We start from the raw sequence: 15,149 nt of genomic DNA, 5'->3' as shown, positions 1-15,149 counted from the left end.
AGGACTTCATGGTTGAAAAAGACTAAGGTGCTGAGGGCCTGTGGCTGCAAAACAAGCCCAAATCATCACTCCTCCACCACCGTGGTTGACAGCTGCTGTGAGGTGTTTGTGCTGATATGCTGTATTTGGCTTTTGCTAAATGTGGCGCTGTGGATTAAACACCCCCACTTTGGTCTTGTCTGTCCAAAGGACATTGTTCCTGAAATCTTATGGTTTGCTCAGATGCAGCTTTGCAAACCTGAGCTGTGTTGCTATATTTAATTTTTTTGTTAGAGAGAAAGGAGGATTCCAAACAAGCCAGACCTGCTGTAGAGTCTGAGATGTAGCTCTTGGGGTTTTTTTGCAGTTTCTCTGAGCATTGTACTGTCTGACCTTGAAGTGAATTCACTGGGACGTCCACTCCTGGGAAGACTGTACTGAATGTTTTCCCTCGTGGATAATCGTTCCCACTGTAGAATGATAGACTGCATATTTTTTGGAAATGTCCATATATCCTTTCCCAGATCTCTAAGATCACTGATCAGCATTGTGTTAACACACACCTGAATGCCCCAGACCGGCAAACTGCCAAAACATCTGCTTTTATAAAAAGGTGCTCACACTTGCAGATGATCAATTAATAAAGTGGATTTGATTAGCAGCTCCTGGATGCTACTTATCCTCTGAATTCCTATGGAAGCAGTCAGGGTGCGCCTTGTGCTTTTGCATTTTGGATTCATTTTTGTTAAATAATGACGTAATATGTAATATGTCACATACTGTTGTTCATCTGACGATGTATTTAAATGATTTCAAGACCATGTTAAAGACTTTCTCCTTTCCCAAACTGGAAAAAAAAGAAAAGAATCAAAAATCACATTTAACTTTCTATAGTGCCATCATAGATTTTTATTAAACTATGATAAATCATTTTGATGCCATTTCTGACAGATCATTGTGTCAGCAGTTAGAGCCTATACAGCAAAAAACAAGGCGTCTGGGTGGAGCCAGTGCAAGAAAGAGAGCAAGAGGGAAGAGCCTCCACTGAACAACATGGGAGCACTTAGTATACCACTACTCATTTCAGGCTTACTGCAACCAACAGAGGAACAGGGTATCAAAACAAAAAACACGTCGACATCATGTTCAAGTAAATGTAAGATGACAAGCAGAGAAAAAAAAAAAATCGTGTTACCTCTGCAAATCTCCGTGTATGTAGGTACAACTCCGAGCCAGAATTTTATCAATGGTAAAATTACACAGATTAAAAAAAAAAAAAAAAAGTCAAATAAAAATACAAAATGCAAGAATGAATAAAACAATCAAAAACTATACAATCACACAAATGAAATGAAATAAACACAGATGGCAAAAATCTAGTGCACTACCAAAAAAAAAAAAAAAAAAAAAAGCTGACAAACATCCACACAGCCTGAGGCCAAAGGTTCAGCAGTTTCACGCTTTCAAGTACTGATGTTTCACCAAATCATAAAAACAATCTGACCAATAGAGGCAAAAGAAAAATACAAAAAAGCAAAACAAAAGAAAAAATCCTAAATTATCTCCACCGATCATAGTTCAGGAACATGAAAACAAATCCACAAGTCATTTCTCATTCATTGGACAACAATCACAGTTCAGGAAGGAAACAGAAAAACAGGAGGGTTCAACACGCCGTCAGTGCTCAAATTCAACGGACGGACAGGTGGTGCAGCGTTTTCTTCACCCACAGACATACTGTAGGTCTTCACCAACACGTGGCAGCAATTCAAAAGACATACGAGTTAACCATTCAAAAAATAATTATTTGATTGTGCTTGGCTGCATTATAAATTGTGTTGGTAAAAATCACGAGCTGCACCTTGTGGAAGCACACCATCAAACATGGAGTCCAGCTGAGAGTGTCCGCGACCTGGTTAGTTTCTCTTGGCAGAGGAAGATGAATGGTGTGAACACTCGTAACGAGGGCCACTCATTCACACATTATTTTGATGCTTAAATTAAAAGAAATATTTTTTTAAAAAAAGTGGACTGAACATATTATCATGGGCATGTTCAAAACTGTCAGACATTCAGTAGTTTGTTTTCAAAAAGGTTTTTAGGACACTGAGTCACTACAATTTAAACCACCGAGGTCAGACTTCCAACACGTCTACACTTGTTTTTGCGCAGGATATTTTGGTGCCGGTTCTTGAGGCTAAAAATAGCCAACAATCTGCTGCACAGCACACTGGCAGCGGCACCACCGTCTTCCTTATCACATCAATGACGTCAGCTTACTCTCTCTGCCATCATCAAGCCTGGATTATGGCCATCTTCTAAATTACTTTTTGGAGACAAATCTATTCTTCAATCTCAGGGCGATTACAGTGGGCCAGATGGCTATGTGCCGCACTGTAATCGCCCCCCTTTCCCTCGTCTCTTTGTGACGATCTCCCCTGACAGATGTTGAACAGCATCAGACCCGCTGATTAACAAGGACGGCCAGTCAAACTAAGCTGCGAGACGGCGGTCGGCAGAGCACGACTCCAACCACCCGTTCAGGAATCCTTTCCGCCTGGTTTCCTGTCCAAATAATTTTAATTTCAAATGTCGAGAAGTGATCTCTTCCACCACAGCGCATCTTTATAAATATATATTTAAATAAACATTAAAATATAACCATTATACCAACAGCATCAATAAAAAAAAAAAAAAAAGACAAAAAAAGATGATTCAGAGGACAGAACAGACCCAATTTTTGTGAATGACTGTTCTTTAAGTGGAACCACTGGAGGTCGTGTTCATATGACAGACAGGACAGATGGGATTCGTCCCTGCAGTAAATACAAATCGCCTCCAATTTTATTAAACAGTGGATTGCATTTGCAGCTATTAAGATTATATACAACTCTTTCACTATACAACACTTTGATATATGCAAATAAAACTGTCCACTTTACAACTTAAAATTGCAATTTCATTAAAAGGAGGGAGGGGCTTGCTTTGCCCTTCTTGTGACTAGGGTCATGAAGCAGGTCATGTAACTGCCCTCGCCATCACTCAGCATTAATAACCACCACAGCTGGACAGGCAGAAAACATTCAAAAACAGTCTTAGAATCCAATTCAGATGACAGCCAGCAAAGACTGAGAAAGCGATAACTGAGTGACTCGGGGCGGCGTGCAGACAAACAGCTTAGTTTTGACCTCTTCCCTTAGTCCCACACAGCTCCGTTCAGTTCACTTCAGGTCGGGACAGGCTCCACATTTAATAACTGTCACCCTCACGTCAACTTGCAGAGTAACAGTAGGTTTGGGTTGTCTAGGTTACAGACGCATCCTGTGACAAGGCACTTGTGCTGGTTAAGAAAGGGAGAGGCATTAGCACGGGAGGGAGGAAAAAGGGTGTGCGGGGGGGGGGGGGGGGGGGGGGGGGGGGGGGGCTGAGTAAGGGCACTATGCTGTGGACTCCGCAGAAGTCCAGACAGAAAGAAGTCCAGCAGGACGGCGGCAGCACACTGGTCAGCTTGCCGCCTTCAAACCAGGCCAAGATCCAGCAATGTGGAGTGTACCGAGCGTGGAGCCCCCAGTGAGGGATTTTCAGGTGCTGAGAAAGTGAAGGAAACACAGACATGGAGACAAGTGGAGTTAATCACTGTTATCACTAATGATGCAATTCAGGTAATTTCCACCTGCCAGTTTATCTCACTGGGAAGAAAGCGCACATTATTATTTTTTAATAAACATTAATTTAACAAGGAAGTGAAATGCATGAGAGTAAGACTCTCTTTGGGGGGGGGGGGGGGGGGGGGGGGGGGTCCTGGGCCCAGACAGGCAGCATTAACTTTGGTACCCAAGTTTGATCCTAGGAACCCCTCTTACTATGAAGCAACACTGCTAATGCCTGAGCCGCTGTGCTGCCATAGAGCAGGAGCGTCTCTAATGCCGTCAGTCTTTTTGGTAAGGATACTGTTTACTTATTCATTCTTTGCTTTTTATGACTGCAGAGGAAGGAAAGTGCACAATACATCGATGTTCAGGAATATATCTGTCCACTGCGCTGCTCTTTGACATGTCTTTTTCAGTGGAGACCTTCAAGCAGAAATAGGTGCAGGTATAAGTGCACCCATTATTATTTCATTTCATACATACTGCATGCACAATCACACCAGCCTGCCACGAACACTGATGCACAACGTAACTCAAAGTTGGAGGCTTCCCATGAAAATCAGCCAAAGGGAGTTAAATGGAAGTTTGGAAAAAGGTTTGACGTTAAGTTTGAACTAAGAAAGACACAGAGGGGCTCAAAAATCAGACTGATTGTTAGTCCTTTATTTTAAGCATTTTAAAAAACACAAAGAACTGCTTTAAAATGTTTTGATATGATTCCTCAAAAAACAAAATGCCAGATTCATTTAACACACATTTTCAATAAATTCAGCAGTAATTAAAACCATATTCAGGATCTGTCTTGTGCTGGTGACTGCAGAATCAAAGCTATGATTCATTCCCTGTAACACTGCCGGCTTCCCTGTCTACTGTGCTATATTAGTCACTGAGACAGAAAAGAATGACAGTGTGAGAACTGAGGTTGATTAGAATTTGAAATTAAATTCAATCTTTTGTTGCTTTAAAAAGGAGCGCTGCTTTTCTTTAAAGCCAACTCAGCTGCTTCTGGCTAACCTATAATTTAAAACTTAAAAATATAAGAACGGCACCTCTTCTGCTTACATAAGGAAAATTAATTCGAGACACTGGAAGAAATTGAACTTTCCGCCATAAGTGGAAGAACACCTCGAGTTTTGATTTTAGCTGAAACATCATATTCTGACACATCAGCTTTAAGTTTTCAGGTTTTTTTTCCCCCCACCAAAAGCCACATTTACACATAATGGAATCCAACATGTAAAACCAGCAACGCTTGTGGCAATTTCCTAAATTGATCAAGGTGGAAAAGGAAAAGAAACAATGAAACAAGAGTTTGTTTTTTTCCCCCTCTAGCAAAGGGGATAAATTTTGAAAAACCTGGAAATAAAATCGACAGACACTTACAGAGAGAGGCAGACAGAGAAGAGGAGGTCCACAGCGCCAATTTTACCTCCTGGTATTACTGCTAAAAGACGTCTGAGGGCTTTTGAAGTTTATGTTCTCGTACACACTCGACGAATCGTCGTTTGTCAGCCTAAAAGAGAAAATATTCACTGTGAAAATGAGACATCAAACTCGTTTTTCTGCTATAGTCCTGTGATGACATTTTTGAATTGTTGTGTGTGTGTTATGCTTACACAGAAGAAGAGCGGGAGGAGGCCATGTTGTGCTTGGGCCTTGAGTTGGTCACTGGCGGATATTTGATATTGGAATATTCTCGCTCTTTCATCTTATTCCTCTGAAAAGTGGCAAAAATCAGTCAGGGCAGTTTAGCCTGACACACCGAGCTCACTCAACAAGCCCAGACTGCCTCCACATTCAGTGAATGAGCATCTGGTAAACATATATGCTGATGTTTGCCTCTCTGCTCTAGCTTTCAAAACATAACCCACAGTACTGGCCTGCAGACTGATTTTATATATCTTCATTGCCCTTTCAAAAAGCAGTATTTCTTTTCTGCAGTACCTGCTCTTCCTCCAGTCTCTTCTGAACTGTGTCTATGTACTGCTGCACAGCCATGTAGATGAACTTGTACTGAGCCTCTGTTTGCACCATGCCCGATCTCTGCTGCCGTACCCTCTGGATGGTCTTCGGGATGTCGATGTCACAGTCGAGACCTAGAAGACGCAGATCGAGAGGTTAGCAGAGACGGCGTGCAAAGACTTGAAGGAAGATTCAAAATCCAGAATGTTTGATATCTGAGCCTCGTACCTTGGCGATTAATAACGTCAATCAGGATGTCAATGACGATAATGGTGCCAGTTCTGCCGATGCCTGCGCTTTAGAGAGAAGAGAGTTTAAAGTCAAAACCATGCGTAGTTCCAGTACTTGAAGAAATCAAGCATGATTATCCAGGTGAAAAACACACGAGAATATTTGAGTTGATTTAAAGTGTTACTGCAGCATTACAGGGTAAGAAGCTGCAATGAAAACTGCACAAAAGTTTACAAATTCTGGGTTTTCACTTGCCAACAGCAATAAAAGTTAACAATCTGTCTGCTAATGCAGCCTCTAAAGACAAAAGTAAAAATGTTTTGGTGCTTCCAACGTGGTCAGCAGAAATCAGAGCCAAGATTCACGCCCCATGCTCCACTCACTGTTTACAAATGCAGAGTTTAACGTATGCTAACAAGCTGAATTGTCAGACAACTTTTAAGACTGAAAAACCAGAATATGAACCAGTGAGTGACATGAAGCCAACCCCTGCTCAAACATGATTGTTAGTGGTGCTCTGAAGCAGAAACAGGAAACTTTCTGGTATCAGAAATCTTGTTCTTTCCCTACAGTTGTGCATTTGCATAAGCAGATATCCATTTATAGAGACTGATTTATCTGAAGTCAGCTGACCACTGCGTGTCACAGGCAAGTCTGCTCTGTCGTTGTGTTTGTAGTATATGTTTGGGTGGGTGTGGTGAAAGAGATGGAAGAATACCACACTGATAAACTGATTAAAACACTTGGTATCAGCATAAAAGACATAAAGCAGAAAACTATTTGATAAACACAACTTAAAGTCTGAAAATATTTTTTATCACAACAAAATTGGATTTTATCAAAACACTGAGCGCATCACGACAGTTTTTGCACCGTTAGTTCCTCCAAATCAACCTGCTGTTATTAAGAGCATGTGTGTTTGTACTACTCGTAACTTTGTGGTCTCAGGGACACTGAGCTTTAGTGTGATAAGAATATGTTAACTGGCATAAAGTTTCTCACAATGTGGCTGAATTGGCTGAATTAGAATGAAAATTTAAAATAGACAAGCTTAACTAAACTGGCATTAGATTTACTCTAGATTAAGAACCTCAATCATAGCACACCCAAGTGGTCAACTGAAATAAAATTTGACAAAATCCTACTCTCACAAATGAAATCTCAGGGAGCAACATTTTAGACACTTACAATTAACCCTTAAAAAAAAAAGCACAGGAGAATCATGGAAAAGTCAGGTATCGGCTGAATAGGAAAATCTGGCTGGGTGCAGCCTGCTTCACATAAATTCTGTAGGTTCATACTTTCGTAGCACATCTACTGGATTCAGATCTGGTGGCTCGGGCGACTGCTGAAATCCACTGATCTGCCTCGTGCTTGTGAAACTAAAGATTTCTGATTCTGAGAAACAAACAGCTGTAAGGAGCAGTTATCTATGTTCATTGTATTTTTTTAAGCATTCTGAGTAAACTCTAGAAACCACCAGGAGTTTCAAAAATAGTCAAACCAGTTGCCCAGCATCAACAGTGCTACCGCAGTCAAAGTCACCGGGATGCCATATTCCCCCATTTTGATTTCAGCAAAACTGAAGGTCTTGACCTGCATCTTCATCTAATTTGGTGCACTGCAGTGCATGACTGGCTGATGGGGTGCCTGCATAAATAAGCAGATGCTCCTAACACAGGTGCTTTATGAGTGTGTGCACAGAAGAGTGTAACAGTTATTTTCAGTGTTGGAACTATAAATCAGATCATGTTTTAACCTCAGTCATTAAGTTGCAATCCAAGCAGAACTTAAGGCGGCTTTAGGCCTAAACTATAAGCATCCCATCATAAAGTATTCCCCCTTCCTCCTAGTCATACCTGCAGTGGACGATGATGGGCCCAGTGTGTGGAATGGTGCTCTGGGTGCGGTTGACCTCCTCTAGGAACCAAAGGACACCTCCAGGCTCATTGGGCACCCCATGGTCTGGCCAGCTCAGGTACTGATAGTGCCAGATGTACCTCACAGGTTCCTTCTATAAAGTGAAAAAAAATAATGAGCTGAAATTACCAAAGATTTTAAAAAAAATTATTAAATAAATAAAATTAGACAAGCAAATTACATGATAATCTGTCCTTCCTAGAACTAAGGACATTCCTCTCCATTTTTCTTTAAGTTATTTTTGTGTTACTCAATTTGACCAAATCAGCCTGATGAGACTTTGGTACACGTGCTTATTGAGAATCACGATAGTTACTTCACTGTGAATTTCCATTAACGTGTTGTTTGTGTTTCACTTATTCTGAACAGTTTAAAATCTTGCTTCTGAATAAAAACTGAACTGAAACATACAAACCCACTCTGGAAACTAACTGGAACTAGACTGAAATTAAAAGAAAAACTCAAAGATAAATCAAAATGAAAACCATGTAGAGAAAAGAAAAAATAACTATGAGCTAGAGGGGATTCCATCTCTATTACTATAGTCCACCTAACATCCAGACTGTATGTCCAGATACCACTGAAATGTTCAAAGTTGCTCCCTTTAGATCATATTAAAACTGCCTGCCTGCTGAGATCAAAGCAACAGCCTCTAAGCTTTCATTTGTGCACACAGGAAAAAAAAAAAAAGCAGCCACTCTTAACTTTGATAATCACTGTATACACGCACCAACAAACACGGCATTAAAGAAAACTGAGCACTGGATTGTGGATCCACGCATCCGCAAGTGCAAGCTTGTGGTGAACGAACACGTGCGTGTCTATCGTTAGATAATCTGACCTCAGGTCAGTGGGTCAGCTCAGACTGAGGACAGAGCTTTCCGTACCTGGTCCAGACGTGTGACCTCCAGCTTCCTCAGGATATAGTCTTGTGCTGACTGCTCGTCCATGTTCCTCACCAGCACCTTTCCGAAGTCCTTAGTGGCATGAAGGTCTGGCCAGTAACGGACACATTTGTTCTAATTCAGAGCAAAAACAGAAGAGTTAGTTTGCCAACCAATATAAAGGTGGTGTAGTTGCAGCACCATAGCTAAGAGTAAGATGTACATACTTCCTAATATTCAAGTCAAAGCGTAGAAACGCGTGACAGATTTTAAATCATGTCTTCATTAATGCCTTTAATGTCTTAAAATTTCATTTCCAGCAAAAAAAAATGCTGGAAATGAAATTTTTGATACTAAATTCCCAGGGCATGGCCTTCAGACACCTTTTGATGTGCCCTCTTTAATGAAAAATACCACTGTGACTGGTGGGTATTAGACCATTGAAAGAACCAGCTCATCTCAAGCAGCTTTTCAATCAGCTTACATGTCATACTATCCTTGTCGGCCATCTCTCTACCCACCCCCACACTTCACACACGCCATCATCACCACTACATGACCGCCAATCTCTCTGTCATCTAATAATGCCTCATCTGAAAATGCTAAACAAAAATGGCTGACAGCAAAGCAGATGTAAGAGAATGCCAGGATTTCATACTGGATAATGCAGAAATGTGAGCATTTTAAATCAAATTAACGATGCTGTCCACTGAAACCAGATAAAAGAAAATGTTAAGCAAAGAAAAACTTGCTCAATAGAAATAATGTAGAAAATCATTCTCATTATATCAGTTCCTTTAAGTATCTTGTCCACAGAACTGTTCACTGCTCCACAGGCCCTCTGCTATAATGTAAAGCTGCAGGTCTGCAGGACTTTGCTGCAAACTGCTCACCCGTCCTCGTTCCATCTCCTTTGTGGTCATGACAATGACGTGTGTATTCTCCTGATACACCATCTTCCAGAAGTCAATGACTGTGTTCTGCAGGCACCCTTGGGTGGCAATGAAGACTTTGCCCTGCTCCACATGACGTCCATCTTCATGCATACTCTGTGGATGGACAGCACGGATGATTAACTATGCTCTGCATGAAGTATTTTATCATGATGACGAGAGCTACAAGAGCATGGAGTGATCTAGAAATAAAAATGCAAGTTTCATAGCTGAGAGCAAATGTTCTTCAAGTGCAAGGAATGCTGCTTATTACGACTATATTTTAATAATGCCTTTGTTGATACATTTATCGAGTGCTGAACAGACTCACTCTGATATAGTTGGCATTGATGTAATCTGAGCCAGGAACATCTGGATCCATTTCCCTGATTTCAACACGTGTTGTGTCAACTGAAAACACAAAATAAAAACTATTAGTACACAACAAAAAGTCTACAGCTTCATGAGACCACACTTGATTTTGCACCTTCCCCAAATGTAATGCCAAGTGCTGGGCTGTGAGCTAAAGCAAAATCTACAATCTCTGCTTAGGCCTCTACGTTGGCTTTTGTCTATTTGTGTCACTTTCCACAGGAAGTTGGAGAGACAGGAAATGGCAGGTTGCTGCGTGACTCACAGGGGAGGATATTCTTGTATCTGTTTTTACTCTTGTTTTCTGGCTTTTGGCCCTCTTTCCGGGGATACAGCAGTTTGCACTCCTGCTGCTGAAGTACCTGAAGATTGACAGCAAGAGGAAAGAGAAAAAAGAAAGAGTTGCAGGAAGTTTCAAACAAAACAATATGCACTAGAACACAACTCAATATTGTGAGGACACCGTTTACATATCAGCTACTCTAGATTAAAGTTTAAACAGTGTAATGGGCATTTACTACAGCAGAGGTCACCCTGGAGTGGAACAATGAGAAAAACTGCAGTATTCAGACGGTACAATGAAGAGGAAGTGTTTCAGTGGAGTTCTCTATTATTACAGCAGAGTTCTTCATTTATACTTGCAATTAAAATTTATTTTAGATGCCTGCTCTTCTTTTGAAGGATAGAATATGTTAAACAATTATTACATCAATCTTTATTTCATTTACCGTAATAATAAAAACCACAAATACAAAGCCAACAGGACTAGGTATTATTCTTGCATTGTTTTCCTGATTTGATTTCCAAATAGCCTACACTGTGCAGCTAGTTGTATATATTTTATTCTCTCTCTCTGTCTCGCACTCGCGCTCACACACACACACACACACACACACACACACACACACACACACACACACACACACACACACACACACACACACACACAAATAATGCAAAAACCTATTTAATTCACTGGGAAGCTGAGACCCGTCTCACACGGATGACCAATAACAAGTCAAACCTGCACTGGTACTGGGCCAATAAATATGAGATAATAACTACCTCATATACCCCAACACAATAGAAATGGTTAATATTAACGGCCTGTCAGTCAGTTGCATGAAAATGACATTACAGGAACATGAGTGTATAACACAAGATAAGCTAAGCTTCAGCCAATTTCATTACTCAAAGGTTAAGACAGCAGAAATACATTTACATTTCCCATGACAGACAAGCTAACAAAACAAAACAACACAAAACCCCCCCAGCTTTAAATGTACACAAAAGTACTACATTCCTATACTCTAGACTTCAAATTTAAATAATAAAACAAAAATTTGGCATTTATGCTTCTTTCTTAAAATATACTGCAGTGATGAAAAGCTGGACTCGCAGGGTACAGATGGTACTCAAAAGGGTAACAAATCAGTTTCCTCAGTTATGTCAAGCCCATGTGACTCAAACCATTAGGCTATTAAACTGATTTAATCAGACTAGGAAATAAATTTCCCTATATTTTTAATGACTCATAATTGAATGGTGTGACTCTGGCAGGCATGGATGGATGGATGGATGGATGGATGGATGGATGGATGAAATCTAGTAATGATAGTTTATAAAGGTACAGACCTCAAATTCTTCCCAGAATCCTTGCTTGGGTTTCTCAGAGTTGTCTGCTACTTTGTTGAGCTCTCGTACCCGGTTTTCAATGTTGGCAGCATTTATCCTCGTGGCGTTAAAAGGCTATCATTGCCGCAACGGGACGAGAAGATTAAAGATCCGATCAATCAACAGACAAAACAAGCTACTCTGAATTAAAAAAAACATTTTCACATTAACCTTAAAATTTGAACTCAATTCATGATTTTAAAGACTGGATGTTTTAATTTGTTAAAATACTTCCATACCTGTTTGAGGTGCACTACAATGCCACTTTTTTCCACCATGGGGTTCTTTTTATAGTGCTCCACCAAGTCAGCCAGGGTGTCAAACCTCTCTCCACCACCCACGTCATACTTGCCATCCTGCTGAGGACAAAAATCAACACTTCAACTACTTAATAGCTGGCCTGAGGAGTTCCTAGAAAGAAAAAAAATGACCTAGTTAAAAATACAGACTGCTGAGGTCAAACTAGGATGAGTAGGCACTGTAAGCCACCAGACTCAAGCCACATAAACAATACCCAAAATCCTCCTTAAAAAGATTCTGCACATTCAGCTTTCCTAAAATTAAATATCCAACCTGGTAGTGTATCATCACGTGGGTGACCTTGGTCTTGCGGTCCACATTATCGTGTTTCTCCTCATTAGTGAGAACTGAGAGGACAAAGTCTCCCGGTTTACTCTGGCTCTCCCGTACCAGAAAGCTGCCAGCTTTGCCTTTTTCTGTGAGAAGTTTCTCTGCATCTCGACCAGAGAGGTGCCCATGGTACCACCTGGAGAGGAGTAAGAGAACTTGATGAGAGTCTGGAAACAATAATCAGAGGCAAGCTGAAAAGTTGAAAGATAGCAGTATGTGAAATGTGAGATTCTCTCAAAATTAAACTCAACTGAAAAGATCCTGAGAACTATAAATCCTGATCATGCTTTTGGCAGCCAAATTTTTAAGAGTACTAGATCATCATTACTGCATGTTTTATAATTGCTATTTAAATGCTGTTTAATGTAATTTTAATTGCAATCAAAAATAATTAGCCCTTTTTAAGCACTGTGCCTAAATTCTCTCCATTTTGAAAACATTTACTGTGGACTTCACACTAGCTGGTGGTCACTACAACCGCAACAAATAAAGATGACAAATAAAAACTTAAGGCAGATGAGACATTTTCAATAACACAATGCATATTTGCCTTTTTCTTTTCTGTTTCTTTGTGTGTGTGTGTGTGTGTTTTTTTTTTAAACTTCAGTCAGGCCTTATTTACCATCAGTTTCTCCAAATAGTATAGAGAGTGAAAATCAGCCTTTGGGCGAATGCTGTTGCAAGGTAGACAGAGTAAAAGTCAAGTTTAAAAAAGACAGCAATTTGACCAACTGAGGAGGAGGATAAGTAATACGCTTCCTGTTTCAAAGGAAAAGTTCCATATTGTACCTTTGAGGGTTTAGCATAATGCCTGTCTACACTCGTATAGTGAGCGTAGACTCCTACTCAGGGGTGATAGCGTCTCTTATAGTACAGCTGCCTCACTCAGTTACTGATGTTAAGATGAAAAACTTGCATGTCTGCATTTATTTTCCTGTGTGGTGAGCAAGAACACGCAGGAAGCTCTGACAAGAGATGCATGTAGAATGGAAAAAAACCACATAAACCAAAAGTATACATCACAAGTCATCCTTAGACCTAAAAAGAAACTAGATATACACACTGCAACGTGCAGAAGTGTTGAAAAGGGACAGTAAATAGCCCCCTCAGCAGAAAAATGTATTAGATTATAGTTTTGTGCAAATTATGACAGAAATATGACCATGTAGCTTTCTAAAAAGCTTCCTGGAAATGTGTGAGTGCATGCATGGATTCCTAGCATTAATACACCAGATGAAGAAGTCTCTTATTTCAAAGAAGTGTGTGTAGGTGTGATGAAGTTTAAAGCTGCGTCCAACCCGTGTACACACCCTAAAGGATGTTAGTGTGTATGAGTATCAGCAAAAAAACAGCAGCACCACCAACTTAGTTTGTTCAACTGCACATAATGCGACTGCACATAATGATGTACAGAATAGTGCATTAGCTCTACATATAGTATGTGTAAACATGTATTATGTACTGGTACATAATGAATTAATGGCCGATCCCCCCACCACCCCCCACCACTCTACTGAACTGTTTGCTAAGTGGTGATTTGAACCTAAATTATAATTTACAGTATTATATTTAATGTTACCTGATATTTGCTGTGCTGTTTTTATGCCATTTGAGATTCTGCTTTTGCTTTGAAATATTTTGCTACATAAATTTACAATTAATATAAAGTCTTCCATATCTTAACACAGATTTGTAGCAATGCATGTAAAAGTTAAGTTTCTAAAGACATGAGATATCTGAATTTAGTTTTTATTATGTCGATGATAAATTGATCTGTAAATATTAAGCTTGATATACATACTGTTCTAGTGTGTTTGGTGGCTTTCTTATCCAACTTGTAAATTCTACACTGAAAAGTAGATTACAAAAAAATGTAATGCTTAACATTTAATATAACAATATTCCTGACTGAAAAAAAGAAAAGAAAAAAAAATTCAATATTTTGCCCACAGTGGGTTTTTTTTTTTTTGGGGGGGGGGGGGGGGGGGGGGGGGTGTTGACATATCCAACAGAATTCAGACCTTAGCTGTACTGGTATTTCTCAGCGGTTTAACTGCTTCTCCTGACAGGAAGAGGCCTAATAGTTTAACACCCTGAAGCATAACAATAAAAGTGAACTGTCTGTAGTCAGGAGTGAACTTTCATACAGTTAGCAGTCTTTATAAACTACATCAGGCTGACCTCAGAGCAGTTTATATGCATATTTCCACACAGTGTTAGCTCTATGCAAATGTTATTTATTTGCACTTGTGGGCATTAGTGTGCACATTTACTGGCACCTCTCAGACGTGGGGTCCTTGCAGTTGAGTGGATACTTGAGCTCGATGACATGGCCGTTCCTCTCACGCAGGAGGTCCTGTTGTTCGGTGTAATACTGCACCAGCTCGGCCAGCGTGGCGAACTTCTCGCCTCCGTACAGGTCATAGTAGTCACCCGTGTTCTGGATCTTAATGTGGGTCACCTCATTGTCACGCCTGAGAGAGAAAACAGAGGGAATTCAGTCAATTACCATTTATTTATCATGCATGTAAACAGCAGTGCACTCACTCTAAAGTAGTATTTTTTCCCTTTGGAATTTTCCCTTTTTCACTGGTACCCTGCAGAAATGTAGGCACTAAACACATAAACAGCCACCTACACAAATGCACAGAATATATACTCATGAGAAGAGGGAGGGAAAAAAAAAAAAAAAAAAAAACACAAACATGCCCACACTCAAAGCATTAATGTATACACATGATAAATTCTCCTGCTTATCAAGCAAACTGCTCCCATTTTAAGATTTTCAGTGCTATCATTTCACCTGTGCTTACCTCCACTTATCTACAAACTGTATCTATGCAATACTGGAGCCTTTCCAAAGTTGAACACATTGTTTTATATAATAAAACAATATAAATGTTAAATATAATTAT

General features: G+C 40.0%; 1 protein-coding gene across 4 annotated transcripts in view; it reads right to left on the bottom strand.

Annotated features, from left to right (window-relative positions):
- Window positions 1-3,386: 3,386 nt before the first annotated feature.
- ptpn11b (protein tyrosine phosphatase non-receptor type 11b) overlaps window positions 3,387-15,149 on the bottom strand; it is a 32,456-nt gene continuing 20,693 nt past the window's right edge. For 2 of the 4 annotated variants that reach the window (XM_030734151.1, XM_030734154.1), the window contains exons 3-16: window positions 14,514-14,708; window positions 12,178-12,370; window positions 11,844-11,963; window positions 11,566-11,679; window positions 10,196-10,292; window positions 9,890-9,969; window positions 9,520-9,675; window positions 8,630-8,761; window positions 7,682-7,836; window positions 5,820-5,887; window positions 5,574-5,725; window positions 5,246-5,346; window positions 5,013-5,142; window positions 3,387-3,567 (exon numbers count right to left, since the gene is read on the bottom strand). In XM_030734151.1, coding sequence (XP_030590011.1) covers window positions 5,055-5,142; window positions 5,246-5,346; window positions 5,574-5,725; window positions 5,820-5,887; window positions 7,682-7,836; window positions 8,630-8,761; window positions 9,520-9,675; window positions 9,890-9,969; window positions 10,196-10,292; window positions 11,566-11,679; window positions 11,844-11,963; window positions 12,178-12,370; window positions 14,514-14,708 — 1,651 coding nt within the window. In that variant the 3' untranslated portion in view covers window positions 3,387-3,567; window positions 5,013-5,054. Of the gene's footprint in view, window positions 3,568-4,070; window positions 4,516-5,012; window positions 5,143-5,245; window positions 5,347-5,573; window positions 5,726-5,819; window positions 5,888-7,681; window positions 7,837-8,629; window positions 8,762-9,519; window positions 9,676-9,889; window positions 9,970-10,195; window positions 10,293-11,565; window positions 11,680-11,843; window positions 11,964-12,177; window positions 12,371-14,513; window positions 14,709-15,149 lie in introns of those variants that run through there. The other 2 variants (XM_030734153.1, XM_030734152.1) reach the window with 2 other exon arrangements.

This window comes from Archocentrus centrarchus, chromosome 7, assembly GCF_007364275.1.
Source record: "Archocentrus centrarchus isolate MPI-CPG fArcCen1 chromosome 7, fArcCen1, whole genome shotgun sequence".
NCBI lineage: Eukaryota > Metazoa > Chordata > Actinopteri > Cichliformes > Cichlidae > Archocentrus > Archocentrus centrarchus.
The sequence above is the reverse complement of the archived record's forward strand: the minus strand, read 5'-3'. Positions and strand labels throughout refer to the sequence as shown.